The sequence below is a fragment of the Musa acuminata genome, chromosome BXJ2-9, assembly GCF_036884655.1.
Source record: "Musa acuminata AAA Group cultivar baxijiao chromosome BXJ2-9, Cavendish_Baxijiao_AAA, whole genome shotgun sequence".
NCBI classification, from domain to species: Eukaryota; Viridiplantae; Streptophyta; class Magnoliopsida; order Zingiberales; family Musaceae; genus Musa; species Musa acuminata.
The window spans coordinates 42,088,118-42,101,811 of NC_088346.1; the positions used below are offsets into that span (position 1 = coordinate 42,088,118).

At 40.3% G+C, this 13,694-nt stretch overlaps 2 protein-coding genes across 3 annotated transcripts; one reads left to right on the forward strand and one right to left on the reverse strand.

The window, feature by feature from the left end:
- The first annotated feature begins 2,588 nt into the window (after nt 1–2,588).
- On the forward strand, nt 2,589–4,624 carry LOC135623449 (calmodulin-binding protein 60 D-like). 2 transcript variants are annotated; one of them, XM_065126431.1, is made up of 7 exons: nt 2,589–2,788; nt 2,886–2,925; nt 2,989–3,041; nt 3,160–3,656; nt 3,737–3,897; nt 3,964–4,111; nt 4,350–4,624. In XM_065126431.1, the coding sequence occupies exons 1-7, from the start codon at nt 2,697–2,699 to the stop codon at nt 4,382–4,384; spliced, it is 1,026 nt and encodes a 341-aa protein (XP_064982503.1). In that variant the 5' UTR covers nt 2,589–2,696; the 3' UTR covers nt 4,385–4,624. The 2 variants fall into 2 exon arrangements, with proteins under 2 accessions (XP_064982503.1, XP_064982502.1); XM_065126430.1 differs by having other exon boundaries at nt 2,592–2,788; nt 4,206–4,624.
- Nucleotides 4,625–5,004: 380 nt separating this feature from the next.
- Nucleotides 5,005–8,442, reverse strand: LOC103998602 (LEAF RUST 10 DISEASE-RESISTANCE LOCUS RECEPTOR-LIKE PROTEIN KINASE-like 1.2). The gene is made up of 4 exons (XM_009420108.3): nt 7,631–8,442; nt 6,638–6,679; nt 6,259–6,519; nt 5,005–6,185 (listed from the first exon to the last, which is right to left on the reverse strand). Exons 1-4 carry the CDS (start codon nt 8,421–8,423, stop codon nt 5,254–5,256), a joined length of 2,028 nt encoding a protein of 675 aa, XP_009418383.2. The 5' UTR covers nt 8,424–8,442; the 3' UTR covers nt 5,005–5,253.
- Between the last annotated feature and the right edge of the window lie 5,252 nt (nt 8,443–13,694).

Genomic DNA, 13,694 nt, shown 5'->3' on the forward strand with positions numbered 1-13,694 from the left:
TTGCTTTGGCTTTGGCTTTGTTTTGACCAAATCAAAAGATTGGTGACGGTTAAAATATAAAAGAAGAATCGGACGAGTGAATACATTAGAGAACTTTAAAAGCCATTCTACCATCCTTAATCTGAAGTGCTAACTCAGGAGAGAGGGGAATATGGGGCTGGCTAAATTTATGGGTGTTTGTGGAGGACATGGACATGGACATGGACATGGGCTGGCTTGGCACAACAATGTCTGTTTCGTACTTACTATCCACAATGCTATGCTGCAATAGAAATCAAATGATATATTTAATCCAAAAGTTTAGATCTTTTATAACGTTAGGCCAAATTCAGAACATACAAATCGACTTTTTCAAATCTGTTTTATTTTTCTTTCTATCTTTTTTTCTATTTTGTACACATAAATATTTTTAATATCTTCTTCCTCTTATTCTCTAAAGAAGTCATCGTTGACTCATCAAGATTAATCCACATGACTAGTTATCTAATCATCGTGGTGAGACTCATCTTCAGGTTGTAACCCAATCGATATAGGATGAATAATAGAGAGATTTTTTTTTTTTTTTAATAGGGAATTAGAGAGAGAGAGAGAGAGAGAGAGAGAGAGAGAGAGAGAGAGAGAGAGAGAGATAATAACTTAAAAGATAATATTAAAAAATAGATAACTAATCATTCTTGTTCAAGGAGAATACTATCATGATAAAGGTCTTGCACCTCCACATGCCTTGCATATTGACGATGGAATATTATTCTATAAAAAAAAACTCAATTCATTGATCTTCTCATTCATATATTATAATGTCTGAGATAGGCCCAAATGAAAGAATATATAATTATAATTATAATTATAATTATAATTATATCAAATCAAATATATGATTTGATCATCTCTTTGGAAAAGATAATACTCATAATTGATAATCTTTCATTAGATCAATCTTTAGGAATTCTTCAATCATAATGTGTAATTTTCAATCAGAATCATTATTTAATTTTTTCATATTTTATTCCCTTTAACAGATCTCAAAGAAACTAAATTAGAATTATTCTAGATGTCATTATGTGGTAACTTATATATGTAAAATAACCCACAAAAATAAACAAAATTATTTAAGTGATAGACTAGATTAGTCCTGCATCGTATGTATGTGCTAGCTAGTAAGTTACCTCAAGTTCATGAAATATAAAATATTGGTCAACTTTAATGATGGAATATCTTAATTAAACCAAAAGGTACAATAACAAATTTGATGTCAAATGAGTCACCGAAAATAGATAATAGAAAGGCTTGTAAAATAGAAAATAAAAAAAAAATGGATAGGAAAATAGAAAAAGATAAAAGATGGATTCTCCTTTTTAGGTCTAGAAAAATATTCTTAGGATGAAAGGCTTGTAACTTTATATGTTTTACACGTGCATAATAGAATTATTTCATTGAAAAAAGTAATTTATGGCTTCGCATCACTCACACAAAAGTTCAAAAAAAAAAAAAAAAAACCCAATTTGTCGATCTTCTCATTCATGCTTTACAATGTTTATTAAACCCTTTTTATAAAACAAGTACAAGAAGGAAAAAAAAAGAAATATAAAAATAAAATTTTATAATTAATATCAAATCAAATATATGATTTGATCTTTCCTTTGAAAAATATATTATTCTCGATTGTAAAGCTTACTAGAGATTAATCTTTACAAAATCTTCAATCAAAATTATAATTTAAATTTTTCACCCTTGTTTTCCTTCTTTTTTTTTTTTTTCCTTTTTTAAACGTTATAATGTGACAACTTATAACGTATATAAAAAAAAACCTCTAAATTAATTTAAATAAGTGATAGACTAAATTGGTCTCACATCATAAGGTGAAAAAACAACTCAATTCATTGATCTTCTCATTCTTGTATTATAATGTTTTCGCTTTTTTTCTTAGGCCCAAGTATAAGAAAGAAAGTAAAAATATAAAAATAAAACCTTATAAGAAAGAAAGTAAATAAAAATATATGATTGGTTCTTAAAGCTTCCATCCTCGTAGATATCAATATTCATCGAGTAAACTAAGAAATTAGATTACAATTATTTTGAATGTCGTCATGGGATAACTTATATGCAAAATAAATTATAGGCTAATCAAATTTATTTAAGTAAATGATAGATTAGATTGGTCTCGCGAAATCAATATTTTTTTATAAATATAAATTTTGATTCATTAATACTAATATAATATTAAAAATGAAATAAAGTTTGAATCTAACTAGTCAAGGATTCAACACTGATTCGATCAAATTTAATTTGCAGATCAAACCCAATAAACATAACCCGAATCTTAAATCTTCCACCAGTAAAGATCGGAAACGAGAGAACAGCCATCCGCAAAATCAACGGTTGCGTGTTTCGGGGACATTTATGCCTCCGCCGCGATCCCTTTCCATGGAAGGTGGGAATCATTCTATTGAGGTGGGTGGCGGTGGTACGGTGGCTGACATTTTCGAGGCCATCAACTCGGTTCCCTAAAATTACCTCTCAGCTTCCCTCGACGACTTGACCCCCATCGCATCCTTCGATCCCCTTTCCAAACACGCTCCACGAACCCTCGTAAACTGTATAATATAATCCGCCCCTCCCCCTCCTCGCCATCGGGTATATATAACTTGCAGCTCCAGCTTCTGTGTCTACTCCCTCTTTCCTACTGAAGAAGGCCCATGGCTATCGGGAGGCTTCGTGGAGAGCTCGATCAGAACGACACAGACCTCACCGGTGTCAAGCGCATGAGATCGGTCCCTTCTTTCTCCTCGTAAGCAATCCTAACCTTGTCTACAATCCTTGTCTCGACCTGCTATAACTTGGATCTCTTGATGCTGATCTTGCTTGCTGCTCTGTGTGTTTGACAGCGCGTTCACGGAAGCTGTCGTCACCGTCCTTCGTAAAGTGGTACGATGAGCTACTCATTTTGTTGCCAGTGAACCCACTGATCCTTAATGTTTGATGCTGCAGGTGCATGAGGAGGTTCACAGTCGTGTACTTCCTTATGTGGCTTCACTGCAGAGGTAATCACATATCCACAGATCCAATCACTTCCAGTGCTCAACTTATACTAATCATGCATGCATGCATGCATTTTGTGAGTCCTATCCTAAAGCAAGGACTGATGCAATCGTTTTCCAGGCCAAGCCAACTGCGTATTGGGGAGGTGGAGGCGTCATCGAACTGGCGACTCGTCTTCACGAGGCCAATATTACCCCAGATCTACACCAAAAGCAAGGTGGAAGACCAAGACAACAGGCCGCTCCAAGTCAAACTTGTAGACACCCGGACTGGAGAGAGCCCTGCTCTCTCTCCTCGATCGGCTTTGAAGGTGGAAGTGGTGGTCCTCAATGGCGACTTTCCCTCACAGGACGACGACGACTGGACCGCCGAAGAGTTCAACAGGAACGTAGTGAAGCAACGGGAGGGAAGAGCGCAGCTGCTCGTGGGAGACCGCAAGGTTGCAGTATGTGAAGGCATGGCATCTTTCGAGGATCTCGAGTTCACAGATAACTCGAGTTGGGTACGAAGCGGAAGGTTTATATTTGGTGTAAGAGTTGCTCCCGGGAGCTATGAAGGACCGAGGATTAAGGAAGCAGTGACCAAACCTTTCAAGGTTTTAGACCGCCGAGGAGAATGTAAGCATTTCTTCTTCTTCTTCTTCTTCTTCTTCTTGTGGTTGAGATACTGATGTGACGAACTAATAATCTCTTTACAGCGTATAAGAAGCACAACCCCCCACGGTCTCACGACGAGGTGTGGAGACTCAAAAAGATTGCCAAAGATGGAGTCTTCCACAGGAGTTTGAGAGATGCGAACGTGAGAACAGTGCGGGAATTCTTGAGGCTACTGAACAACGATCGGAACGCTCTCCGAGGAGTAAGCAACAGCTGTATCAATGAGATGTTCTTGAAGTCTGTGATATTAATCGTCTCCTTTTATCAGATTCTAAAAGGCATGACGGACAAGGCCTGGAAAGTAGCTGTAAGGCACGCAATGACCTGCAGCCATGGGGAAGACCAATTCCCTCCTTGTCAGGGGCATCAGCAGACGGAAACTGTCTCGTCCGGTGGACACTTTGCAATGCAACAAGGTAATTTAACTGATCTTTTATTCCTCATCGATCTGTTCTCAATCTGATACCTCTTTCTCAACCACATTAATCACATTTCCTCTTGATCTTTTAGGTAATTCTGCGACACAAGGTTTGCCAACAACAACAAGATATCAAGAAGAAATAGTGATTCCTCCAAACAACGTGCAAACAGAGTCCAGTATGTTGATTGAAGACATTCAGTTTGACTTATATAATGGTTTAATATCTTTCACAGGATCTACCCAACTTGATGTGGACTACCCAACTTGATGTGGACAAACAAGATCAAGCAACAACATCTTTCACAGGATCTTAATTAGAAAGAATTGACCGAGCAAGAACATCAAGGTTTAAATCTTGCTCTTTAGATTCCTTTCAGTCTTGTATCAGATTTGCCTGTAAGATAGCAATTGTAATTCCACATGATGAAGATGTACGTATTATGATGGATCTATAACATAATTTAGGCTTCTGAGTTGAAAGCATGTAATAAAATTTATGTTTCGGAAAGGGATGTGAGTAAACGACTCGATCAAGAATGATGGACATGCAATTTCCCAAAGACGTCTAGTTTTAGCCTTCTGCTTGCAGTAAGACGACCCCTGTTTCAGTTTACACCAGATGTGCCGAAGAAGAACGATCTAAGAAAAATGATTGGCAGTCTAAAACTAAAAATCCTATAATATACAACAAAAATTTTAATATGTGTTCATGAAATTTGCATTTATATTTGTAAAGATATGCAGAAAATTGCTCTGTTTAATTCTTGTTTTCTTATGGTTATCAATGAAGGCAACTATAAATAGACATTTCTTCTTCAAAGATGGTATACCATCTCTGCTAAATTCTGAGCCTCTCAAATGAAAAGCAACAGCTGATTCAAGCTATCATAAATTAAAGGTATGATAATTGAAGGAAATAGGAATCCATACAGGAAAGAGGCTGAATGTAAACAGCATGCTCGAAGAGTTGGATGCAAGTATGTAAGACAGGGGAACTCTATCTGCTCTGTACACTTCCTCAATCAAGCTCATTACTGAAACCTTTACACCAAAACATAATGGCTATATATGTTGGCAATCTGCATTCTGATTTCCATTTGGCGAATTGAAGAAAGAACAACATGATCTCCCTCTTATTTACTTGGTGTGTGATGTGGTAGAGCTGCTGTACCAATTTTCCATGACAGAATCAGGCGACAATGGTGCGGTATTCTTCGGCAGCTCTGCAGTATCTCCGTTCTCACCACCCTGTTGTGCCTTCTTCCCCACCTCGTACCCCTCGATCTCTATTGCTCTCAGCACCTCGAGGACCTCCTTCATGGTTGGCCTCATGTCCCCGGCTGCTTGCAAACACCCGAACGCCACTTCTGCCACCATGGTGATCATCTTCCTCGTGGCCTCATCCGATTGACACCCCAGGCCGGCGTCCACCAGTTTCTCGAGCTCGCCATTCTGGATCCTGGTCATTGCCATGCTTGACAAGTTGATCTCGCTCGGGTCCCGAGTGATGTCAACGGCGTGTTTCGAGGATATGAGCTCCACCAACACAACCCCAAAGCTGTAAACGTCGCTCTTGTCGGTGAGCTGGTAGCACCGCTGGTACTGGGGGTCCAAGTACCCCGGCGTGCCCTGGGGAGCGGTGGAGATATGCGCGACGTCGGTAGAGAAGGGACGTGAGAGCCCGAAATCTGCGACCTTGACATGGAAGCTGCTATCAAGCAAGATGTTGCTGGTTTTGACATCTCGGTGTATGACCGGTGGGTTGACCGCGTGGAGGTAGGCAAGAGCATCGGCTGTCTCCATGGCGATCCTGAGACGCACCGGCCATGTGAGGATCCCTTCACTAGCCCGGTATCCATGGAGGTGATCCGCCAGAGTGCCATTCGACACAAACTCATACACCAGCAAGAGCTCCTGACTGTGGCGAGAGGTGCAGCCGTAGAGGTCGACGAGATTCTGATGACGGAGGCGTGAGAGGATCTCTATCTCATTCATGAACTGCTCGAACCGCCTGTAATTGTTCTCGTACAGCCGCTTGACTGCAACAGTACGCCCATCTTGAAGCTTACCTGAAGACAAGATGCCATCAGAGACACCACTGGTAGATTGTAATCCGGTTTGATACAGCTATTTCAGCAGTACCTTTATAGACGGTGCAAAAGCCTCCATCACCGAGTTCTTTGGAGGGATCGAAGCGGTCGGTAGCCTCCTGTAGTTCCGCGTATGAGAAGAGGTGAGTCTGGAAATGGGTACCGCTCATCTCGGGGTCCTTCAAGTATGGCTTGGAAGAGGCATTCCGGAAGAGGGATTTGGAGGATGGGGGGAACTGTTGCTTCTTCTTGTTCTTGTAGAACACAAACAAAGATAAAAGTAGAAGAAGGCTTCCGATTGCTGCAGAAATCCCTGTTGGCATGAAAATATTTCAACTACAAAATAATTGAAGAAAAATTTGCAGATATCAAGTAAATTAGTGGAATGGAAACTGTTTAAGGTGATGGAACAGGAGATGATTGCCACTTACCTATTATAATATGCTTACGACGAGCACCATTCGATGGATTACCTGACAATAATATTCCTGAGATCATTAAAAGTGACAAGCTTGATGAAGAAGGAAATATAGATGATGACATTGTAAGGCAAATTTTGTAGAAAGTCTATGGACACATCCTTTTTCCTAAGCCACTCTATCAAGTCAAAATTTAAGACCTGAAACATTTTTGTTTAATAACTTGCCTACAAGAAATTGACAGAAAGCAGATTTTTTTTATTCTCTTTTTGGTCAAATGGCACAAAATCTTTTTACTCTGTTTTTCATCAACATTCTAAATTATCTTTGAACTGAATGGATTGCTTGAACTTGCTGCAGAAACCATCGTTACACTTCAACTCTGTCTTCCCCTGATCAGAACATTTTGCTAGAGAAGAGAAGCAGATAATTGAGCAAGATTAACAAGAGGAATAAGTGCTGAGATTAGTATTAGGGATAAGAAAAGTTCAGTAGTAAAGACAACAGGAAAAAAAATGTCAGATTCTTATATGCTGTTTTGATGAGCAGGGAAGAAAACTCAGTGAGAGGGGAGTAGGAAAATATTACAGAGGATATTAGCAACTTGTCCTTCAATGTTCTTCGAATTCACAAGACCAAGAGAATTACTAGTCACATGAACACAAACTATATGATCTATAAATCAGAAAACTAGTCATATAAGGCATATGGCCTCCGAATTGACCAATCCCCATCCAAAATGTACTAGGCAATCAGATTAGGACAGACAAATGAAATCCAGGACTAAAACTCAGAGCAAGATAGATGACAAAGTGTGTCATGTTCAGAGACCTGAGATCTCTATCAACAAAACTATTCATGGCGAGACAAACAAATTCGAGCTTCAGGCGTCGATACGAAACACAAATTTAATGTGCTAAACTATGACAAAAAAAGAAAGCATCTTCAATCCACAAAACTCTTAATTTGGAATTATCATTGCTTGTTCTGAATTCAGATACTCACCACAGATAACCGGGTGGATTTGATCACGGCAGATGCACATGAACCTCCCCATCGTCTCATTGAAGCCGCATCTGCCACCACTCCGCTTGCATTCAGTGCAATCCGGCGAAATCCAGTTCAACAATAATCCGTTCCTCAAAAGTTGAGCATAGTTACCATTGTCCGACGCAAGATCTGCTATTACCGGCACGATAACAAGCGCACAGCCCGTGCCTTTCAAGTCTACCCTAGTGGAGTTGTACTGGCCGCCGTAGTACGCCCAATTTTGACCACAAGATTTTCTTTGGTAATCCAGATGATTGCTGGTGCAATTGACGAGGAAGAAAATATACTTGTTTGCAGAGTTGATGCTGAGAGGGTAGATACTGGAATCATTGGTGATATTACTGTAAGGAAAGGTGCAGGGATCATCAAAGGTTTCTATAGCCGTGAGGCGGAACGACTGGTTATCATAGTAGATGTTTAAGAGGTAGAACTGATGATCCACTAATTCAAGAACGGGACTATAGCTCCCGTTCTTGCAGGTGACCTTGAAGGGAGGATAGCCGCAGTAGGTTGGTTGCTCCCCATCGAGCCAGAACGGGAAGCTAATGTTGAGGCCGTTCCCGCAGGCCTTGGGCTCACAGACCTTCATCGTCGGGGGTGGATCGGCCGAGGCTGGTCTCTTCCCCATCAACATCGACAGCAAAGCGAAGACGAAAATGGCGAATCGGTCGCGCTTCAGCAAGGTTTCCAAATCCATCCGAGTGAATGAGGAGGAGGAAGGCGAGGAGATGTGCGTCAGCCAAAACATGTTTGGTTTCTGGTGTGGTATCTGTAAGGAGGCGTTGACTCGAGACTGGAAAAGTATAAGCTTTTTATTTTTTTGTTGTGTGGAAAGGAGGGACTCTACTGTTCCACGTGTCCGCTTTCCATTGGACTGACTCGACAAAGTCGGGCTTGCAGGTGCACTGTGGACGCTGCGTTGGAGAGCGCGGCGTCCAAATTCCAGGCGGCTTGATGGTCGTACAAAAGACCAACTCGCAGTTTCCAACGTGAAGAATACAACGGCATCTCCGGTTCAACTAAGGCGCCCGGCCCCAACCCGACCATCGGTCCAGATTCAATGGCGGATCGCAGTTGAAACGTCAAATCCGCAATAAAACGTGATAGAATAGGATCACGTCGTGAAGCCGTATTGCGATTGGTTACACACTTGACCTTATTTGTTCCAACTGCGTGCAACACAAGCAACCTGACCGACTGACCCGACCCATCCCAATGCTACGTCAGCTCCGTCCTCGATTATATGCGGCGTGCTTTGCTTTAGCAGATTTAGTGTGACATCGCCGCCACCGACGACACCAGGTTATACTGCACGTGCAAACGAAGATGGATAAATTTTGGTAGCATGTCCTTTTGACGATAGTTCACAGTCACGACAACGTCGATACGGAGCTTCAAGACTGATGTGGTGAATCAGGTGATACGATACCTCACAAATGATATGATCATCCTTCGTACTGTACAAGATTGTGCAAAAGGCATCGTATGATATGATCGTCCATCGAGTATGAAATTATCTCGGGATGCTATCATATTAGGACTCTAGCTAGAAAATTTCTAATTGAGAGGGGTATTCATGTAAAACCCACATAAGCTGACCCCTATTAAAAAGATAAAAGGTCGACTAGGGTTAGGAGGTTGTTTCTTAGAGAAGAATCAGGAGTTGGGAATAAGAGTCTTGTAGGAGTCCTATTAGGAGTTGGTTAGAAGTAAGAGTCTTGAGTAGGAGTCCTATTATGAGTTAGGGTTTAGAAGCCCTATAAATAGCCATGTATTCTTCCTCTTTTGATAAACAATAGATGAATCTTTTCTGCAGTATTTAAGCAGTAACTTAGAGGGAGGAACCTCTATAGAGTTCTAAGGAGGCCGATATCCTAAAGAGATCAACCCCAAGTTTAGAATCTGTAAGGGTTCTAACACCTGGTATTAGAATAGTGTTCTTGATGTCTCGTTGCCCTTCCACTATCATCCACTAACCCTCCACAACCGCCCAAAATAATTTCCACAATTGCTTAAAAGATTTGTTGTCAAATTTTGTCGTCATCTCCACCACCGCGGATCATCCTTTGATCTCCCCATGAATTACAATAGGTTTTGGTTTCCTACTTTACTACTACTACAATTTAGTTATCCTTATTCAAAAATCTAAAAAAAATTATTCCTATATTGCTGCATAAACTTTTCATCGTAAAATTTTCATCTCTATGACAAAAGATACATTGCAGAATTCCAATAACATAGCACAGTCTGTTTAATTTTGCTATTGTGATTTTTCTATCCAAATTTCTACAAAATTTTTATGACAGCTTTGACACTTCATAACAGCGGATTTCCTTTTGGTTTCATAAAAAAATTCTCAATATAAACCATTGATCTTTTACGTCCAATCTGCTACACTTGAAAATCTATGCTGCAGAAAATTACAATCGTATACTGTTGCCTTAACCAATCTATTTGTAATCTTTTTTTAAACAAAATTTCTTATACACTTTATATATCATCTTGGCTTCCATCTAAGATTGATCTATTGAGGAATTCATCTCTAAAAATGTTCTTGTGTTGCTATAAATTTTTGTCGCAAGCCGCTAAAATTTTTCGATGAGAATTCTACTATCACAACTTGCACCAATTTCCTTACTGTTATACTGCCAAAATTTTCTTAATTAAATTGGTCATCCTTGATTTTACTATCAAATTCTCTCTTCAAATCTTTTGGTTTTTGCTAAAAATTTCATCGAGAAACGGATGTTTCTTTGACGACAATTTTGCTCTTACAAGATAACATATACCTACAGTAACTTCCACTGATTTATATCAAACTTTTGCTGCCATCTACCACAGATCTAAAACTTTTTTCTCTAACCTTTATCCACTACCATCATAATCCTAAAACTCCACTAAACCACACCCTCAAACTATACCCAAAACAGTCATAAAACAAGCCTAAACCACAGCCTATATCCACCAATCCACCAACTATTTCAACTATCACTTCTCTCAAGCTATACATGCCTTTAACCCGACAATAAAAGAGAGATCTTAATATCACAGATTTGGAGGCATATACTATGACATCTGAGGAGGCAATCAATGCTAAATTTGAAGCTTTCGAGGCGCAAATGGAAGATAAGATTCAGACACTTTTTACTGAACTCAAATTGGGCCGACTACCAAGCTCGAAGAAATCACATCAAAGAGAGAGCTCTGCCCAATTGCACCAAGCCTGAAGAGATGACTTCCAAGAGAGAGGAGGCTCTATGACTGATCTCAACTATCGATGCATGAGGGTGGACTTCCCTAGATGGGAAGGAGACCTGAATGGTTGGATCTCACGCATGGAGTGATATTTTCGATACCATAAAACCGCGGACGCATCTATGGTGGAAATTATGGTTATACATCTTGAAGGGGATGTCATACAGTGGTTTGACTGGTTTGAACACACTCATGGAGTCCTCTCATGGCGACAATTCAAAGAAGGATTGCTGATCCGCTTCGAGCCAACCGATTATGAGAATATTGGCGGACAACTAGCAAAGATCTGATAAATCTCCACCATTCAAGACTACCAAACTAGGTTTAAAAGGTTATCTAATCAAACTCATGATTGGTCTGAAAAATAGCTATTGGGGATCTTCATTGAGGGCTTGAAGTCGGAGATCCGGGGAAAAGTTAAAGCGCGACAACCGTACACGCTTATGGCAGCTATCTCTTTCGTATGATTTCAAGAGGACCGATTGAACCATAAAGTCCGAAGGACTAGGGTCGCTCCTCAATAAGCAATACTGAAGCCTTCAATCCCCCCTACTGTCAACCAAGTCCTTGCACCAAAAAGGTTAACAAGAGAAGAGCTTCGGGAGCGATATGCGAAGGGGTTATGTTGGTACTACGACGAGCCGTAGAGCCGCGAGCATTGCTGTAGAAAAGGAAGACTTCTTATGATTGAACCAGTAGAAGAAAAGGTCATTGAACATCTAGAAGAGAGCTTTGAACATGAAGAAGAATATACGGAAGAAGAGCCATAACCAACCGACATTACGGTACGCACACTAGTCGGCTACTCAAACCCGCAAACGATGAAAGTTGGAGGCCTTCTCAAAGAACAACCGATCACTATTCTTATCGACATGGGTAGCACTAATAACTTCCTAAATAGTAAGGTTGCTGCTTAGATAGCACTCTACATTGAAGGTTGCAGCAAGTTCGACGTAAAGGTCACCGACGGAAGAATCCTAAAGTGCGACCAAAGATGTCCGCAGGTGAAACTATTACTGCAAGACCAAGAAATTATTACCAACTTCTTCCTCCTACCAATTGATGACTATGAAGCCATGCTTGGCATAGAATGACTAACGACGCTAGGTGATGTATCTTGAAACTACTCCAAATTAATTATGAAATTTTACTGCAAAGGCAAACATATCATCCTACGCGGAAAGTACGAAAGCAACGTAACCACCGTTTTAACCCAACGAATAGAGAATGTTTTGCACAAGGTAAATGGTGGCTTTTTAATGCATCTCTAGCAGTAACAGAGGAGAAGAAAATAGAAATTGAAGATCAAAATATCGCCCAATTGCTTGCTGAATTTATTAACATTTTTGCTGAGTCGTGCAGTCTTCCTCCTACTCGGCAACATGACCATCAAATTCCAAAACTTTCGGGCAAGCCACCAGCGAACATTGGCCGTACTGATATTCTCAACTTTAGAAGGATGAAATTGAAAAGATTGTATAGGAGATGCTTGAAATAGGGGTGGTTCGGCTAAGTTGTAGCATCTATTCCTCACTAGTGCTACTTGTACACAAGAAGGACGAAACTTGGCAAATGTACATCGACTACCGAGCTTTAAATGACATTCCCATCAAGGACAAATACCCTATTCCAGTAGTAGATAAATTGCTGGATAAAAGGGAGCACAAATATTCACAAAGCTGGACCTTCGATCTGGGTACCATCAAATACGAGTGTGCGAAGAAGATATAATGAAAATCACCTTTCAAACACACAAAGACCACTATGAATTTTTTGCTTTCTTCAACAGAAGGTGGAATATCTTAGGCATATCATATCAAAGGAAGGTGTGGTGGTAGACCCCTCCATAATTGAAGTAATGCAGAACTGGCCGACTCCGAGGAACATAAAATTGCTTCATGGCTTTCGGGGTTTAACAGGCCACCACCGCAAGTTCGTGAAAAATTATGGAAAGATCAGTGCACCACTTACTTTCTTGCTAAAAAAAAATGCTTTCCGATGGTTGGACAAAGCCACCATTGCCTTCGACGAACTTAAAGCCGCAATGAAGACAATGCCTGACTTCGACAATACTTTTGTTATTGAAGCTGATGCCTCCAGAGTCAGAATTGGTGCTATACTGATGTAAGATGGCCGCGTCTCACTTATATTGGTAAGGCGTTATCTCCTTCCCATCTCAAGATGACTATTTACGACAAAGAAATGCTCGTGATTATGCATGCGGTGGCCAAGTGGAGATCGTACTTGATCAGGCAACGCTTTCAAATCAAGGTTGATCATAAAAAACTAAAATATTTGTTAGAGCATAAGATATCTTCCCCCGAGCGGCAAAAATGGATCACAAAGCTTCTTGGATATGATTATGAAATAACTTATAAAAAGGGGAAAGAGAATGTTATTGCAGATGCGCTTTCGCGGCTACCCGAGCAAGCTGAATTTTCGGCTGTTTCACTTCCGACTAGTGACTTCCTTGAGGATATTAAGATGGAATGGCAAGAAGATTCGGAGACTAGTAAGATCATAAAAAATTGGAGGAAGCACTAAGCTCCGTGGCTCATTATAGTTGGGACTCAAAAGAATTGTGCTATAAGGGACGCATTGTGCTTATGCCAAATTTTACTTGCATCTTCACGAGTAGATTTTGAACAGAGTTATTCCAGATGCAGGGCACTAAATTGAAAAGGAATATGATATATCACCCACAAACTGACGACCAGATGAAAGTGATGAATAGGTGCTTGGAGACAGCCCAAAGCCATCCACT

What these genes read in the sequence shown, in the direction of transcription:
- LOC135623449 (XM_065126430.1), top strand. Translation starts at nt 2,697, where the DNA reads ATGGCTATCGGGAGGCTTCGTGGAGAGCTCGATCAGAACGACACAGAC. An exon ending in TCACCGTCCTTCGTAAAGTG is followed by an intron (nt 2,926 to 2,988) that starts GTACGATGAGCT and finishes TTGATGCTGCAG; the next exon opens with GTGCATGAGGAGGTTCACAG. An exon ending in ATCGGAACGCTCTCCGAGGA is followed by an intron (nt 3,898 to 3,963) that starts GTAAGCAACAGC and finishes TCCTTTTATCAG; the next exon opens with ATTCTAAAAGGCATGACGGA.
- LOC103998602 (XM_009420108.3), bottom strand. Translation starts at nt 8,423, where the DNA reads ATGTTTTGGCTGACGCACATCTCCTCGCCTTCCTCCTCCTCATTCACT. An exon ending in AATCCACCCGGTTATCTGTG is followed by an intron (nt 6,680 to 7,630) that starts GTGAGTATCTGA and finishes TATTATTGTCAG; the next exon opens with GTAATCCATCGAATGGTGCT. An exon ending in CTTTTGCACCGTCTATAAAG is followed by an intron (nt 6,186 to 6,258) that starts GTACTGCTGAAA and finishes TCTTGTCTTCAG; the next exon opens with GTAAGCTTCAAGATGGGCGT.